This window comes from Spea bombifrons, chromosome 4, assembly GCF_027358695.1.
Source record: "Spea bombifrons isolate aSpeBom1 chromosome 4, aSpeBom1.2.pri, whole genome shotgun sequence".
NCBI lineage: Eukaryota > Metazoa > Chordata > Amphibia > Anura > Pelobatidae > Spea > Spea bombifrons.
The window spans coordinates 637,974-655,050 of NC_071090.1; the positions used below are offsets into that span (position 1 = coordinate 637,974).

At 47.6% G+C, this 17,077-nt stretch overlaps 1 protein-coding gene across 5 annotated transcripts in view; it reads right to left on the reverse strand.

Annotated features, from left to right (window-relative positions):
* Positions 1-17,077, reverse strand: part of ABCC9 (ATP binding cassette subfamily C member 9) — a 40,538-nt gene that overhangs the window by 18,578 nt on the left and 4,883 nt on the right. For 3 of the 5 annotated variants that reach the window (XR_008353986.1, XM_053462990.1, XM_053462991.1), the window contains exons 3-19: positions 16,889-17,037; positions 15,920-16,061; positions 15,439-15,560; positions 14,754-14,920; positions 14,425-14,667; positions 13,481-13,669; positions 13,202-13,378; positions 12,671-12,826; positions 11,925-12,059; positions 11,669-11,831; positions 11,333-11,373; positions 10,899-11,041; positions 10,676-10,784; positions 10,374-10,484; positions 10,025-10,097; positions 9,666-9,771; positions 9,181-9,219 (exon numbers count right to left, since the gene is read on the reverse strand). Coding sequence is in view for 4 of the 5 variants with exons in the window: in XM_053462990.1 (XP_053318965.1) it covers positions 9,181-9,219; positions 9,666-9,771; positions 10,025-10,097; positions 10,374-10,484; positions 10,676-10,784; positions 10,899-11,041; positions 11,333-11,373; positions 11,669-11,831; positions 11,925-12,059; positions 12,671-12,826; positions 13,202-13,378; positions 13,481-13,669; positions 14,425-14,667; positions 14,754-14,920; positions 15,439-15,560; positions 15,920-16,061; positions 16,889-17,033 (2,261 nt within the window). In the remaining variant the exon portion in view is untranslated. The remainder of the gene's footprint in view (positions 1-9,180; positions 9,220-9,665; positions 9,772-10,024; positions 10,098-10,373; positions 10,485-10,675; positions 10,785-10,898; positions 11,042-11,332; positions 11,374-11,668; positions 11,832-11,924; positions 12,060-12,670; positions 12,827-13,201; positions 13,379-13,480; positions 13,670-14,424; positions 14,668-14,753; positions 14,921-15,438; positions 15,561-15,919; positions 16,062-16,888; positions 17,038-17,077) is intronic. The other 2 variants (XM_053462993.1, XM_053462994.1) reach the window with 1 other exon arrangement.

A 17,077-nucleotide genomic window follows, 5' to 3' on the forward strand; every position in this document is an offset into this window, starting at 1 on the left:
CCTCTCTAAGAGACGCTCCTTCGCACCGATCACCTCTGCACTACGCACCAACAACATACCTTACAGGTGGGGGTTCCCGGTCAAGCTCTTGGTGTCCAGGAATGGGATCCATTCTACCGTCCAGTCTCCCGCTGAGGGACTCCAGCTTCTGCAGCGTTGGGGCATTGTGGTTGATGGCTCGTCTGTTGCTGCTATGCCTCCGGAACATGCTCCGGCTCGCGGTCTCTCCACCGAATGGGAATTAGTTTCGCCGGGGAAACGCAAGGATCGACGCCGCTTTACCCGTGGCCCTTCTAGCTCTCAGCCTACCGTGTCATCTCAGGCCACCTGATCTTTCCATCTCCTGGCTGGTATGGACTGTCTGCTGTTATGGGACTTGCAGGGCTCCTTCGTTTTGGAGTGAATGGTCTGTCTGGGCTCCGGTGTTTGTGTTTGTTTTTTTTTTTTTTTCTTTCTAACGGGCTCTCGGACCGGTCTACCTCTTTGTGGAGGTGTATTACATCTCGCTGTTTACATGTTTATTTTTATTGCATTTGTTATGCTGGTATACATAACTGTATGTTTCACTACTGTACTGCAGCTGTTGCCCACGTAATAAGGGGACTTGAATTGCAGCCTGTCCAAGATGCACTCCACACACACACGGACACAGTAGCAATCCATACATACACCTGTCTGCTGCATTTCCATAATGCAGGGTTGTTTAAGCTGGGCGGTAGTATTCTGGCATGGCGGAGGTTGGCTACCTGTAGGTTTCCACTCCAGCATTGCAGAAGTTGCTCCTGCGCATGTTACTTGGCACTCTGGCACGGTGGGGGTTCCCTACCTGTCTGACGGTTCTGCACCCCTAAGTGGGAGAGGTTCTTTTCCCACATTTACACACACACGCACGTATATGTCCACATGTGCCATTCGGTTTATTTGTGATTAGGGCCCCCCACGTTGCAATGGCACTCTGTTGCAGAGGTTACCACACGACTGCTTATTATGGTCTGCCTTATGGGGGTTAACTCCATGTCTGCTAGCTTTCCACCCCAGTATGGGATTACTTCCCCCGCATCCACACGCTCACGCACACGCACACGCACACGTACATGTACACATGTATTTCTGGGCTTGTCCAGGATTAGGTCTCCCCATGCTGACTTAACACTCTGTTAGTGCGGTGTTTATCACCCAGTGGGGGATTGCTTACCCGCGCATCCACACGCACACGCACACATACGTGTACACAGGTACTTCTTGGCTTGTCCACGATTAGGTCCCCCATGCTGCCTTGGCACTCTGTTAGTGCAGAGATTATTCACCAGTATGGGATTGCTTATCCCCGCACCTACACGCTCACACTCACGTACATTTACACGTGTACCTCTTGGCTTGTCCATGATTGAGACTCCCCATGCTGACTTGGCACTCTGTTAGGGCAGGGGTTACCACCCAGTATGGGATTGTTTACCCACTCATCCACACGCACACACATACATGTACTCAGGTGCTTCTTGGTTTGTCCATGATTGGGGCCCCCCGTGCGGACTTAGTGCCTTGTTGGTGCAGAGGTTGCCCCCTCGTTCATTTTTATTGCCTGCTTTATAGGGGTTCACTACATGTCTGGCAGCTTTTCACCCCAATATGGCTAGGATTGCTTACCCACGCATCCGTACGCCCATGCACACATGCTTGTACACAGGTGCTTTTTGGCTTGTCCATGCTTGGTGCCCCTCATGCTGACTTGCCACTCCCTTAGTGTAGAGGTTACCCCCCCTCGTTGATTATTCTTTGTACCAGCATATATGTTGGCTCCTTGTGGCCTTGATTCATGTGTGATTACTTACCTGCACCTTCCTTTTTTTTTTTTTTTTTTTTTTTTTTGTTTTGTTTTCTTTCTCATATGGTTACCATGGGCTGATGTTTCCTCGCCCTCTGTATGTCCTTCTTTTCCTCCGAACCCCTCTGGTTTTCGGTGGGAATAAATTGTGGCTTAGTCTCGGTTGTCACGATTCTGGCCTAAAACTCGATTGTATAGTTTTTTTTTTTCCCCTTGTCTCTTTTTGTCTTCTGTCCTGTTAGTTCTCCCCCTTGTGTGTGTTGTTGTGTGTGTCTTCCTCTGTTTTCCCTGTTCTCCTGCCTTCTGTTGACTATGTCTTCTATTACGCTGCTCTCGATCAACGCTAAGGGCCTTAATACTATCCATAAACGTCATATGCTTCTCCAGGAAGCGAGATCACGTAACGCCTCTGTAGTTATGGTTCAAGAAACTCATCTCCTCAAATCGAGGACTCCTCGTTTGACCTCTAAATACTACCCCTTAGACTTCCACGCTTCCTCTACTTCCAAGAAACTCGGAGTGGCTATTTTATTTCGCAGAGATGTCCAGTTCCAACTCCTTTCGAAAATCTGTGACCCTCAAGGTCGCTTTCTCATCCTCCATGGCACTCTCAATGGTTCGGTGTGCACGTTCCTCAATGTCTACGCTCCTAATACTCATCAGCTCTCCTTCCTGGATCGTGTCTTCACCAAGTTACGTAGAGTTGCTGCTGGCCGGATTTTTGTTGGAGGGGATTTTAATTTGCTACCGATCCCGTCTCTTGACTCTTCTGCTAAGATGTCGTCCAAATATTTGAAGTCTCTGACCATTCAAAGCTCTCGTTTCCAGGACTTGTTGCACCAGCATTTGTTGTTTGACTCCTGGAGGGTTACCCATCCCCTCGACAGAGATTATTCGTTCTACTCGGCGGCACACGCCAGTTACTCCAGAATTGACTTGATTCTTGTGGATAAACTTACCTTGCAAACAATCACACAAGCGGACATAGGCTCTATAACATGGTCTGACCATGCTCCTATATGGACTTCCTTTGACCTGTTTCCCCGGAGTGTGGCTTCCTCTAGGTGGCGGCTGAATGAAAGTTTGCTACAGCATTCCGATGTTTCTACAGCAGTTTCTGATTCTCTTGTGGATTATTTTCAGCTCAACGATACTCCCGACGTTGCTCCTACCACTCTGTGGCTGGCCCATAAAGCTGTTGTTCGGGGCTGTTTCATTAAATTGGCGTCTCGGCGCAAGCGGGACTATGCGCACTCCATTTCTGATCTGACACAGCGTCTCACAGCGCTGGAGCTGTCTAATAAGATGTCGTGGTCTGAGGATACCTACCGTCAACTTCTGGCTGTTAAATCGGATATCCTCCGTCTTCAACTACAACGCACTGAATATATGCTCCGCAGGCTCCAGCAGACCTATTATGCTAAGGGCAATAAGGCGGACTCTTTGCTTGCTAAAAAGCTTACTCAGCGCTCGGCCCAGGTTTCGGCGCAGTATCTCCAGGCTCCTGATGGTCGACGGCTTTATAACCCCAAAGATATCGGGGATAGTTTTGCGGACTATTACGACTCTTTGTATAATCTGCACTCCCAGCCACATACTGCCCAGCCGTCGCAGGCCTCCATTGCTGCCTTTCTACGGTCGCTCCCTATCCCTGCTTTGTCAACTACGCATTGGGACTCTCTTGTTGCTCCTCCATCGATTGAGGAAATAGAGGCAGTTCTCCAGGGGCTTAAGCCTCATAAGGCGCCTGGGCCAGACGGCCTTCCAAATTCGTATTATCAGAAATTTCGTGACATACTGGCCCCGCGTCTCTGCTCTCTGTTTAGTCATCTTCTGTCTGCATCGTCTGTACCGCGTGAAATGACGGAGGCGCAGATTGTTACCATCCCCAAGCCGGGTAAATCTCCCACCAGCTGTGCCAACTACAGGCCAATATCGCTGTTGAACACGGATACCAAGCTCTTTTCCCGGTTCTTAGCCCTGCGGTTGAATGGCCTTCTCCCATCGCTGATTTCAAATGACCAAGTTGGATTCGTTGTGGGCCGCCAGCCGTCGGACAATACCCGCAAGATTGTCAATATTGTCCATTTGGCTAATGCTACTAAATCGCCGTGCCTTCTCCTCTCCCTGGATGCGGAGAAGGCGTTTGACCGCCTCCACTGGGGATATATGAGAGCTACCCTAGAGGCCTTTAATTTTCCAGTGGCGTTCATCAACGCGGTCCTTCTTCTCTACAGCAGCCCTTCGGCCAAGGTGTGTTCCTCTGGATTCCTTTCTAAATCTTTTCGCATATGTAATGGTACACGTCAAGGATGCCCTCTCTCTCCGCTTCTCTTTGCGTTGGCTATGGAACCTTTGGCGATCGCAATCCGTGAAGATCCTGAGATCAAGGGTTTCTCTGCCCGTGCTAAGGAGTTTAAAATCAGTTTGTACGCGGATGACGTGCTCCTGACAGTCACGGAACCTTTGACTTCGCTGCCGCGGTTGCATGCTTTGCTGGACTCCTTCAGTGCAGTTTCCTATTATAAAATTAATTGGAGCAAATCCCAGGCCCTTAATATTGGATATCCCTCTTCGTTGGTGACTACGCTTTCGTCCTCCTTTCCATACGATTGGCGTTCGGATTTTCTTCCTTACCTGGGGATTCGTATCACCAAGTGCACTTCTACTTTGTTTAAGCATAATTTTCTTCCCCTCTGGAACCGGATACAAGAGGACCTTAATCGGTGGTCGAAGCTGGAGGTTTCCTGGCTGGGGCGTATCACGGCGTTTAAAATGAATGCGTTACCTAAACTCCTGTATTTTTTCCGGACGCTCCCTGTGGTCCTCCCGGCTGCCTTCCTGCGTTCCATTCGGTCCCGGCTTATTGCCTTTATTTGGTCTCACAAACGTCCGAGGATATCTACGAAGCTCCTGCAGCGACCCAAGTTCTCTGGAGGTTTAGGTGTTCCGGATGTTCAGCTCTACTATTTGGCTGCCCATCTGGCTCAGGCTCTGCTGCTCTTCTCGGATGCTTCCCGGGTGGCCTGGGTTGATCTGGAGAACCTTTATGCTCGTCCATACGGCATTGGAGATCTTCTGTGGCTCCCTCAGTCGCTGCGGCCGTCGTTGGCGGACGCCTTACCTACTACGAAACGATCCATTGCTCTGTGGGATAAACATAGACTCTCTCTCCGTTTTCCACCGCTGCTTTCCCGATATGCTCCGCTCTCTGCCGTGAAGGCTCTCCTGCCGCAAACGTCCCTGGATGCCTGGATCCGGCATGGTGTCCGGTCAATTTCACAGCTTTTTACATCATCGCACGTCCGCTCCTTCCAGGACTTGTGTGCTGAGTTTGGTCTCATGAGACAGGATTTCTTCAAATACCTTCAGCTCCGCTCTGTTCTGCAGAAGTCTGTGTCACATGCTCCGGCTACGCCTGTCGTCAAAATGTGCCTTCGGGCTCCACTGGTCTCCAAGGCCATCTCGCTCTGTTACCTGGCTCTGCTGAATCCTGGTACGGATGTTAAGCTCCCTTATATGGTCGCGTGGGAACGCGAATTGGGTCGCACATTTGATGTCTCCGACTGGTTTCAGGCTCTGTCCACGATCCGTGGTGTCTCCAAAAATGTAACCCACTTTGAGACTAATAGGAAGATCTTGTTTCGCTGGTACTATGTACCCACCACGTTGGCGTCCATTTTCCCGACGGTTTCTCCACTGTGCTGGCGTCAATGCGGTGCCAGGGGTTCGATGTCACATATCTGGTGGGACTGCCCTGTCCTGCGTGGCTACTGGACGGACGTCTTTGATCTTGGTGCTCACCTTCTCTCCTGTCAGGTCCCTCGGTCGATTGAACTGGCGCTCCTGGACATGTTTCCGGATGACCTCTCTGGCCCTCGTCGGAAGCTGCTGGCGCATGTGCTTATTGCTGCGAAAATTAGTATCGCCAAGAAATGGAAGTCTGTATCCCCCCCCTCCATACATGATGTCCTTTATTCTCTTACTACGACTTGCCAATATGAGAGGGCGGCTCATTTTGCTGGTAACACACCACATATTTTTGAGGAGACTTGGGAAGCCTGGCTTACGTTCTATCAAAATCAATTTGGTCATACCCCTTCGGGCTTCATACTGGGGTCATTCCGTACGCCTTGGTTTCTCAAGGCTACTGCGGATTCATAGTTCAGGCGTATCAGCGACTGGTTGCAGCCTAGTTCTTGGTTTCCTATCCTTGTCCCCCCCCCTCCTTGTCTCTCCTTTGGTGTGTTTTTCCCTTTTGTGTGTCCTTGTCTTCGTTTTATGTGGTGTTTTTTTTTTTTTTTTTTTTTTTTTTTTTTTATTTCTGTCTGTGCTTTCTATTGTATGTTATTATTCTTTTTCTTTTCACATGTCATATGGCCTGTTACGAGGCTGTATTGAGAGTGTTTGGGAACCTTGGTTCCGTGTATTTTGGTTCTCATTGCCATTGTTAATTGTTAATTTCCAATTTATGTACCTTTGCTGATTTTGTCCTGGCATGGTCTATTGTAAAACCAATAAACTTTAAGTGTTAAAAAAAAAAAACCAGCATTTGAAAACTCATTCCATGGATTAGGGGCAAGGAACTAAACGCCGTGTCTGATCTCCAGCGCGGTTACAAACTTCCGAGCCCCCGGCCGGGTTAGAAATTAGAAACGGGTCTGAGAAGCGAGTTAACGGATTCTAGAAGATGGAAGAAATACCTGGCGTCAGGGAACGCGTCGCTGATCAGAGATCACACAGAGCCTAGAACGCCAGCACATAGTCCTAACGCGGAGCCATAGATCCAAACTGCCCCGGGAGGGGGCAGACTTCAGGGGTACCTGGGAGGCAGGCACTTCTCTGATCTCTTACCCTTTAATTCCCCTTTATTGTTACTATTCCCCAGTATTAATTATTTCCCAGTTAAATGCGACACAGAAGTCTCATCTTCAAACTCCAGTAACCAAAGACGGGCTGCGCTGATTTCCATGCAGTAAACCGCAGCATTCCAACGTATGTTAAAAAATAAAAATCCAATTTTGCGGATTGTAAAGAAAATAATGGTTCATTCTCTTGCAAATGACTTCAAAGCACAGACGATAATGGGTCTGAATTGGTTAATCTCCAGTAAGTTGCTTAATAAATATCCATGATTTTCCCTAAATTTCCTCTTTGATTCGTCAGAAGACGCGCCGGATAGTTTACCGACTTCTGTTAACCACAGATTTCTGGCCTCTGACCCCCTCAATAATATCTACGAGAAATGCAAGGGGGCTGCCCCAGAAACCTCGCCTCATCTCACAGATACTCCTCCAGGAACAAAGAGAATTAAGAAAATGGGTAGAAACCGCACATTTCTGACCCCGTAGCGTGTGCAAAATTTCCCAAAATGCTGCAGACGCCGTGACATCACAGGTGGCCGCGTGACCTAAATGTTGGGACGGCGACGACTTCCCACCAAATTCTGCTTGTGAAAGGCATCGCCGGCTCTCGGGACGCGATATTTACAAACCCTTTCTAGACGGGGAAAGTCTGGGTTTCTTCCAGAAATTCTCGTCCTTGGGGGTCGTAGGAACGGCGTCGGTTACTGGGGTTTGAGAAGTGAATTTGGGACACTCAGGCCACCGTCCGCCCTATAACGCGTGTGAACGCTGAGACGTCATTTGAAGTTATTATCGTGCCCTGCTACATAGGGGGGTTCTGCAGGAGGTCCTCATTTGTCCCTTTGCCCTCCCCCAGCTATTTTCCAGCGCAGGAGATGTGTTTGGGTGAATGTCAGGTTCTGCACCGAACACAGTTCAAAGAAGGGCTCTCTGAAACGCGTGGGGTCTGCTAACTGCCCGGGATGAACTGGAGTGACCTCTCGGCTACCCCCGACAGCCTTTACCCCATATAGAAACAGCCAGGACGCTTCGAGTGTCTGGGGAATGTAAAGAGATTTCCGGAGAGCGTGTCTTCTGCGCTATGCAGAAAATGCAGCTCATTTCCCATAAATATTTCTCTGTACGCAGGGCTGTTCTGTGAGAAGAGGACACGCGGACCGATAAACCGATGCAAACACCCCCCATAAGCACCAAAACATTCTACTATTAGAAAAAGTATTGGGAGAGGAAACCGTCCTCCATCACCAGCTGGTGCCGATTAAACATAATAATAATAAATAATAATAATAATAATATAATAATAATAGCATAACGGTCCTCCATCACCGGCTGGTGCCGATTAAACATAATAATAATAAAAATATAATAATAATAATAATATAATAATAATAGCATAACGGTCCTCCATCACCGGCTGGTGCCGATTAAACATAATAATAATAAATAATAATAATATAATAATAATAGCATAACCGTCCTCCATCACCGGCTGGTGCCAATTAAACATAATAATAATAAATAATAATAATATAATAATAATATAATAATAATATAATAATAATAGCATAACGGTCCTCCATCACCGGCTGGTGCCGATTAAACATAATAATAATAAATAATAATAATATAATAATAATATAATAATAATAGCATTACGGTCCTCCATCACCGGCTGGTGCCGATTAAACATAATAATAACAAAAATATAATAATAATATAATAATAATAATAATTAAATAATAATAGCATAACGGTCCTCCATCACCGGCTGGTGCTGATTAAACATAATAATAATGATAATAATAATAATATAATAATAGACTAACCGTCCTCCATCACCGGCTGGTGCTGATTAAACATAGTAATAATAATAATACTATATTATAGCATAAACAACAAGCTCCGCCCATGAGGAACTACGAGGTTCCAGCGTTACTGCAATCTGCACAGCCATGGAGAAGATGCTAATAAATAGGGGGCAGTGTTGGCCTAGGACTGTAACCGGCCTAAAAGGGGTAAATATGAGAGGCTAACGCCAAAGCATGGTTTTATTTTATTAAAGGGAAATCGTGGAAAACGACAATTAACTGCTCAGAAAAAATAGCAAAAAACGTTACATTATATCTAGGTCTTTAGAAGTAAGAGTCATCCACATATTATTATCTTTATGTAAACTTGCTGGAGAATCAGTGACACATCATGTGGGGTATAAAAAGGGAAAAGGCCGAGGTTCGTACATTCTCGGTGACTAACGCTTTCCATTGTGAGTTCTGTAGACATTCATTTTAAAGGGCCCTTTATGACAGACACCAGCGTGCTGGCCAAGTATTTAATCACAGCCGGCACAGCTAGTAATCTCCAACCGCAGACGAAGCACGTGGTTCTCGGCAGCGACAGTACGGGGTCCGGTAATATCTCTACAGGGGTAGTGGGGTCAGTTCCCATTAATGTTTTACAGAAAAAGAGATAATTCATGTTAAAAGTCAGTACCTGGAATGTCTGTCTGAATTCATTTCACCGTCAGGAGGCCTGGAATTGGCAGCAAAATACAGCGATATCAGGGAAAATAAAACACGCTACACGGGGCTTAAGCGTGAACATTTTACACGTGTATGAAGACTGCATGAGAGAAAAAACAATATCGACACAAAGACAACTTATCAGCTACCTAAAAAAAAACAATTATTATTTAATCTGCAACAGATAGTGTCAGCTCCAAAACCCAATGAAATACACAAAATGCTGATTGTTCAGGGTAAACATGCTGTTAGGTGGGGGCAATGGGGGTATTTGCCCTTGGGTGGGGGTAGGGGAGCTGGGCTGCTGTGCCCACGGTCCCTCTGGCCTTCCAGATTAATTCTAGGCAGGTCTTGGAAATTGTAGGAAAAGAGAAAAAAAAAACATACATTTTAAAATAAATTTGAACGAGTCTGCAAAAGATGCAATAGACAGCAGAGCCCCAAAACTCCTGTTACCTGTTCCAGCAGACCCTTCCTTCCAGCGGCTGCATCTCGCCGAGGATCGCAAGCAGAAGGGAGGACTTCCCGCATCCGACCTGCCCGACAATCATGGTGAGATGACCTGAAGTCAGGAGAAAGGGGAACCTTCAGTGACAACTGAACAGAAACGCAATCTGCAGAGCATTTACCTGTCAGCCAGTTTATGGCACATCCTGCAGTCCATCGAATTTCGTACAAAAATAACCGTCTATCTGTAGTGATGCCAGAAATGTCATTGCCGGGGCAAATAAGCCTGTCGGTGTCTGTCGGTGCTTAGAAAGCAGCTTTACCCTTCAGCATCCGCCGGGGGGGGGGGGATAGGGAACGTGACGTACCTGTAGGTATCTGGATATCAATGTTGGATAATGTAGCCAGACCGCTTCCCCAGGAGAAATATCCATTGTAAACCTTTAACAAAAGGCCAAGAGTAATTAGACATTTTTTAACACTCTATTATGCGCTATTACTCTGTGTTTGAAGTTCTAGGACACGCTGACGATCCTTCAAGATCTCCTAATGAGTCGGGATGCAGGCTGAACGGCTGAATCCCAGAGTGGGGCCGACTAACTCAACAGCGTGTGGATATTTTACAAAAGTTTTATCACTATTTAATGGTTTAGCATTACTGCCCCTCTTTCCAGGTCACTTTAGGGGTTAATAAAAGGTGCTCCGGGTTCTACACACCTTGATCGCAGCTTCTTCAGTCTCAGTCGAGCGAGTTTGTCTCCGTGATGTCTGCTCGTACCGGTCCAGCTGGTATCTCAGCGGATGCTTTCTGTTAATAGCCCGCGAGTTCTAAAATCACCCGGAAATCAAAGAGTCAATTCACGGACAACACGAATAAACGCTTCCTAAAACGAAATGGCGCATTGGGACTATCAAGAAAAGAAAGAGCGGCTTCCGCCTGCCGAGATGATCTGAAACGGCATCATTTGCACCCGGCACACTGTACACGCCGCCGCTCTTTGTAATAATAATACACTTACTATACCGGGGTGTTTCCGGCAGGCGTCTAAAGGAATGCAAGAGTCTCCGTTTCTAGAGCCGTCGTCCCGAATCTCGTCGCTTATAAAGAATTCGTTTAATTTTTGGACACTGGAGAGAAAAAATAAAGACGTTTGCCGAAAGTTTCCGTGTTCCTACACGGCAGTCACTCACACTGATTCCAAGTCGCCTGTAGTATTAACAGGCATCTCACTTATTACATACCTGACGAGCGCTTTTACTGCGAACCGGACCACGGTGGAGAGGAGGAAGAGCGGCGTGACGAGGATGTGGAATAGAGACAGCGATGCGAACGCGTTGGCTGGCGTCAGCTGAGTGTCACTCACATACTCATGAGTTACAAATGTCTATAGAGCGTGTTGGGACAAGACAGTGCCGGTGAGTGGGGCTTTCTGATTAGAACCACAGAATAACATGGACAGACTGGACGGGCCGAATGGTTCTTATCTGTTCTCTATTTCTATACAAGATATCCATAAATCCCCAGTATACGTAATTAACGGTACAGCCTGAGCGGGGGAACCACAGAGTCTCTATCCCCCCCTTCTCTTTAATCCCCCTCCTGCCCCAAGCACCCCCCCATTATATCTGCCCCTTTATTTTTACTGAAATGAAAAGATAAAAGAAAGCTTTCTTACCGCGAGAACGGCCGCGATGGGGATCGCTGCATTCATAAAAACTGCAAAAGAAAGCATTCGGTCGCTGGTTAGAATGTATCCAACGTTAAACATTCTGCATCCGAGTAACACGTAGGGAATCCCGGGAAGGAAGCCCAGATAGCTTGAGCATCTACAGACGAGGATTCGGCGCCCGCGCATGACCAACACTCCTAGAACCAGCAGCCAGTTCCGTCCATAGAATTGTTCCCTGGCAGCTTTACCAAGAACCCTTTCCGCTGGGATAACTCCCCATATTAGCTTTTCCCAACTACTCCAGCATAGCGACCGATACAGAAGAGAGAGACCCCATCTTACTGGACAGAGAGGTGTGAAGTGCAAACGCTTTCAGGCTTTTGAGCTCCTTGAGCCGCGTCTCCTCGACGCTCGCGCAGAAGATGTTCTCCCAGGCGTAAAGCTTCAGCAGCTTAATCCCCTTCAGAATCTCGTTGGTTTTCTTCAGGCGCTCGGTAGAATAATCCTTAAACCAAGAGGAAGAACGTGAGTATTTTCTGCAGCCGGGCCGTCTGTCCGGTCACCGTCTACTCGCCGGCTCCGTCGGGACGGCACTCACCAGCGTGCTCTTCTGGACGTCGGCCAGTTTAGTGGCGATGAAGTACTGTATGGGGGCCAGGAGCACGATGACCGCTGCGCCCACCAGCGCGCTCACATCCAGCAGCTTGTACAGGAGGATGACACCCATAATGATCTGGAAAAGAACACGTTTCCAAAAAAAGACCTCAAAAAATGATAGGTGAACAAATACATTCAAAAAATATGTTTAAGAAATGCCCAAAAAGCGCTGGTTCTTGGGCTACAAAACGGCCCTGGTCATGAAGGGGTTAAAGGTGCTTTTTGTCTATAATAACAACATTTATGGGTATATCAAAAATATCAAACGAGAAAAAAAAGCATGTCGTCTTTTCAGGACTGCTGCCATAGCAACAAAGTATAGCAGCCTATCGGTGGACTTCAATTGCGTCACATGACTTAAATCTGGCATTAAGGAGTCCCCAAGAAAAATGTGAAAAGGGCAAAATGTTCCCATTATTAATGGGTTTTCTTTTGCTGAACTTGGTATAAAAGTTTTCTGCAGACTACGTGAAAAGGCGCATTTAGCAAAGCAAACGGAAACATCTACTCAGAAAATCCAAATAAAATCAACGGAAACGCAAGTGAAAAGTGAACAGAAGCACAAAAACAAATAAAATAATCTAAATATGATTAATACTAAAACATCGACATAAAAAGCTATTTTAGGGCGGCCTCTATCTTTCTTTGGGTTCCTCGAGGTTTCATGCCCTTACTTTAATGCTCTACCTGCACAGGCATGGCCCACAGATTGGGACACAGGAACAGGAACCACATCAGCTGGTTGGTCTCGATGGCCACCAGGTTATTGATCTGCCCCAAAGTCATCTCCCCCATGGACATGTTCGACGTGGAAAGCCTTAAGATCTTGTTATAGATCATCGCCTGTAAAGGAACGAAAAACACAGCTTTCTAAAAACCAGCGGGAAGCACCGGATTACGTATTTTCTGCTTCATATTCTTCTATTTCCGTGACGTATTTGGGGTATTTTCTAGCGTGCGTTCCGATGCTTATCGGGGAATGAAACGCGTTGGGTGCAGCTTCTTCCTTATCTGTTGTTACCCAAAGACCAGATCCAGTCTGAGCAGCAACCCAACATTGTGAAAGGCAGGGGTGCTAGGATCGGGGTACGGGGTAGTTGCCCCAGTCAGGGGGTATCTACACGTGGGTCATCGTATCATGAAACTGTCTGGATTTTGGGGTAGGAGGCATCTCACAGCAAAACGCCCCAACCGATTGCATCTCATCAAACAGCCTACCATTAATGCCCCCCGCAGGTTGATGCCGGTCTCTATGGCAACGTAATAGGACGCTTGAAGGAAGGTTCGTTGGAGGATGAGAGCCAAGAACAGGAGGACGGCCAGAACGTAATAATTCTCCAGAAACTCTTTGGATGAAAGGAAGTACACGCTGACAAAAGTAGTCTCCGGCAACTCCTACGGAGACGAGAATAAATATCGTTAAGAATGGCGAACGGTGAAAAGAAATCAGACTATAACAGCAGGGACGGCGAGAAACCAGCGCTTGCGTTTGCTTACCTGCTCTTGCTTTGTCTCATTAGTCGGCCCAAGACGCTGAACTATTCCCGAAATGCAGAGAGGACCCGCGAATCCCAACAGGTCGGCCAAGTACCGGAAAGTGCTGCTCAGCAATATGGGTCGTCCGAATGCTTTGTATATGGCCCGCCAGATAGACGGGTTCTTGTGGGGCCGGTCAGCCACCTTTTTCTGCATATTGGGGAGGAAACAGCACAGAATCAAACTTTCATCATCTCCATGACAACAACAAAAATCCTGAAATGCCAAAAAAATGATAATAAATATATAATATATATGATAATATAAGAATTCCCCGACTTCTAAATGGTTGTAAGAAGTCCACTTGTGGTCCCAGAATTCAGAATAATGTTTACTTATGAAGTTGTGAAGGACCCCAGAAACCTGATAAGGGTCCGGGGTATCAGGGCTAAGGATTTACACCTCTGAAGGTATTTATAGTGTAAGCGAGTTCCCTGTCGCGCATGCTGTGCCCGGGGCACGTCTCGTCATCATGGCTATAATTAAACTCGTATCAAATGTGGCTCTGGAGAGCGGAGAGGAATCGCGTCTCGCCCAGAACTGATTCGTTACGAAAAAAATGGAGAAAACATAATAAAAAGGCTGTTCTCGAAAACGATAAATTTTCCTGAGTCAGCCGGTAGAAAGGGGGACAATAAGCGCCCCGTCACAGCATGATGTACGACGTCTGACAGGCAAACTGATTGGCCGCGGCCCAAGCCCTTGTTTAAAGTGCGTTTCAGAGAAGTGTCGCACCTCGAGATGGAAAAACGCACCGGCTGCCAAAAAGCCGCATTTAAGGAGGCGAGCCATTAAAACGCGAGGGTCCTTCTCCCCCTCCGATAACGGGGTTAACCCCGCGTGTCCCGGGTTATGACAGTAATACAGGGCATTTATTTTCGGCGTGGCGGTAAAGGCGTCCTTACCCTCTGCTCCTCGTACGCGGTTTTCAGGCTGACGTAGTTGGTGAGCGCTCTCATGGCTATCGGTAGCTTGCCGATGATTTTCAGGTCGATGGGTCTCCGGTGCGCCGAGATGATGAGCGCGTTCATCCACCAATAGGTGGCCTTCGACAGCAGATTCACAAACGGCTGCAGGAATCTCACGCCCAGGTCTTGCAGATCCTCTGCCGGTTTCACCTTTTGGGGACTCACGCAAAACACGTATTTCTGCAACAAAGAAGAGAGGAAAACCCATAAAAATCCAGTTTAACCAGCACCCCCCCCCCTTACGTTACCAGAACGGCGTGTATTACCCTGACGCGGATCACGTTGACCTCCACCGCCATCAGCAGGCCGTACAGTATGACCATCGTCCCCGTGATGCAGAAACGCAGCTGGTTCAGCCAGATCCCGTTTTCCCAGTACTTCACAAGCTTGATGGTTTTGGAGACAAACGTCATCACCCAATAAACGAAAAGAGCTGCAAAAGACCCCAAAACCACTGGTTACCAGAGGCAACACTCAGAACATGACAAATGACTGCCCTCTGCTCTCGTGGTCTCAGGGGGTTAAATAATCTTTTACTGACTGAATAAATCCAGACCGTGCTTTTCCATTTGTCTGGTTGGTCGCCGAGTATCACGCGGCATTTGTCACATTGTTACAGATGCTGCCATCCTTATATATATATATATATTATAACCAGGGGGGCATTTGGGGCTCCAGTGGGCGTGGTTAGAATGTAAATGAGCCAGTGTGCCTCTACCATGACCCTCCCCTATCCAGCCCATGACACACCCCTAGCCTGGCGATGCCCCACCCACAATTCTTAAAACACTCTCATTTAAGGCGGTATGAAGACATCGGTGGTAATTGTTCCGAGGAGGGTTTGGGGTCAGGAGTCGTCTGCCCCATGAATTTTATCGGGATGGTAAAAATTCCTTGTCCTGTATATAAAGCGTTATTAATATTACGCCGGGCGCGCGTCGGCTCGCGTACCCAGCAGCAGTTTGGGGAAGTTGGACGTTTCGATGTTATGGTAGTAGATGATTGATGTGGTAGCAGCGATAAACCCCACAATCGCCGGCATGAAGAGGTGCAGGTGGCGGGATTCCATCTTCCTACAGAGAAAGGATATATTCACAGATGATCATTTGAGGAAGAGACCTCCGAGGTGCCAATCTAACTTTCTATTTTTTACAATAAGAGGTATCCACTCCATCTTCTCTCGGACCCAAATCCATTCCCTTATGAATTACGGACACACAGATTGAGGGAATTCAGTGGATTCCGCGTGGCCCTCGGACCAATCAAACAAGCACTACAGATATTGATGGAGAATGCGGGGGGAGATGCGGGTGGAGATGTGGGGGGGAGATGCGGGGGGGAGATGCGGGAGGGAGATGCGGGAGGGAGATGCGGGAGGGAGATGCGGGGAGGACGTTCCCGGTATCTTCATCCATGCGCTCGGCGGACTTACGTGTCGGAAACGATGCCTTCTGCGATCTCGCAGACGTGAACAAACAGAAGGGCGAAGGTTAGGATCCATCGCAGGTTGTGTCCGGGGAAGTGCAGCCAGGTATTGTGATGAATCTGGACTTTAGAGCTCTGGCTGCCCCATCCTGGAAAATAATGACACAACAAATAACCCCCCTGGTAGACGGATCAAAGGCGGTCGCCCCACTACTCTGTCTCTGTTCAGAACATTGGGTTACAGATCTGGTTTTATGGATGCAGCTCTGAATTATGAACGACTGCCCTAAAAGAGTCACGGAGCGGCCGGGAACTGTCTAAACAGAGCGCCTTCCTCGTCATAAACCCGCATGTCTAAAAACTCTTAATTACAGGATTTTATCCAGATGTTTCTTGAAGACGCCGTTTTTTATGTTGCCATCCTGCGCCGATGGGGGCTGCAATAACATCAAACAGCGGCCTAAACCATCACTTCCTGAATCTCATAGAAACACGGAACCTGCAGATCGGCCCCCGTCGGCCCCCCATCTAGTCGTCCGTTTCTCCTGCTGTAAAGACTCAAACCTTAATCAGTCGTTGGTCTCGTCATAGATTCAGGAGCCGTATGTCTATCCCATGCGTGTTTAATACCCGCACTGTATTACCCTCTACCACCTCTGCTGGGAGGCTGTTCCGCTTGTCTACCATGCTCAGAGTTGTATATTTGCTGGACTGTGGATATTATAAGCTCTGGTTCCCTATAACCTACAAGCAAACTCTCTGTATGGCCAGTAGGAGAAGAGTTCATTTATTTTCTTTGCTATCAAACTTATGAGAAAATACAAACTAAGCGGATAAAGCAAATCAGTAAAAAAACATAAGAAGAGCTTTCAGGGCCGGTGGGTCTGATCTCTAAACGCAGCAACGCGCCGGGGATCAGCGTCAATGCGGGGTCCCAACGCTCTCATTAACCAATAGATACGCGGCGCATGCTCACCTATAAATAATATGGGAAAGGTGATGAAGAGGAGGAAGACGTGCGGAACCAGATTGAGGGCGTCCAGGAAGCAGATGTTGTTCAGGACTCCATTGTCGATGTTGTAGGAGAAGTTGGTGTTGCTCCCGCAGAACGAGAGGCTCATCTCTCTGCAACCAGAAAGAGAGACCCCCATTCATCATCTGCTCT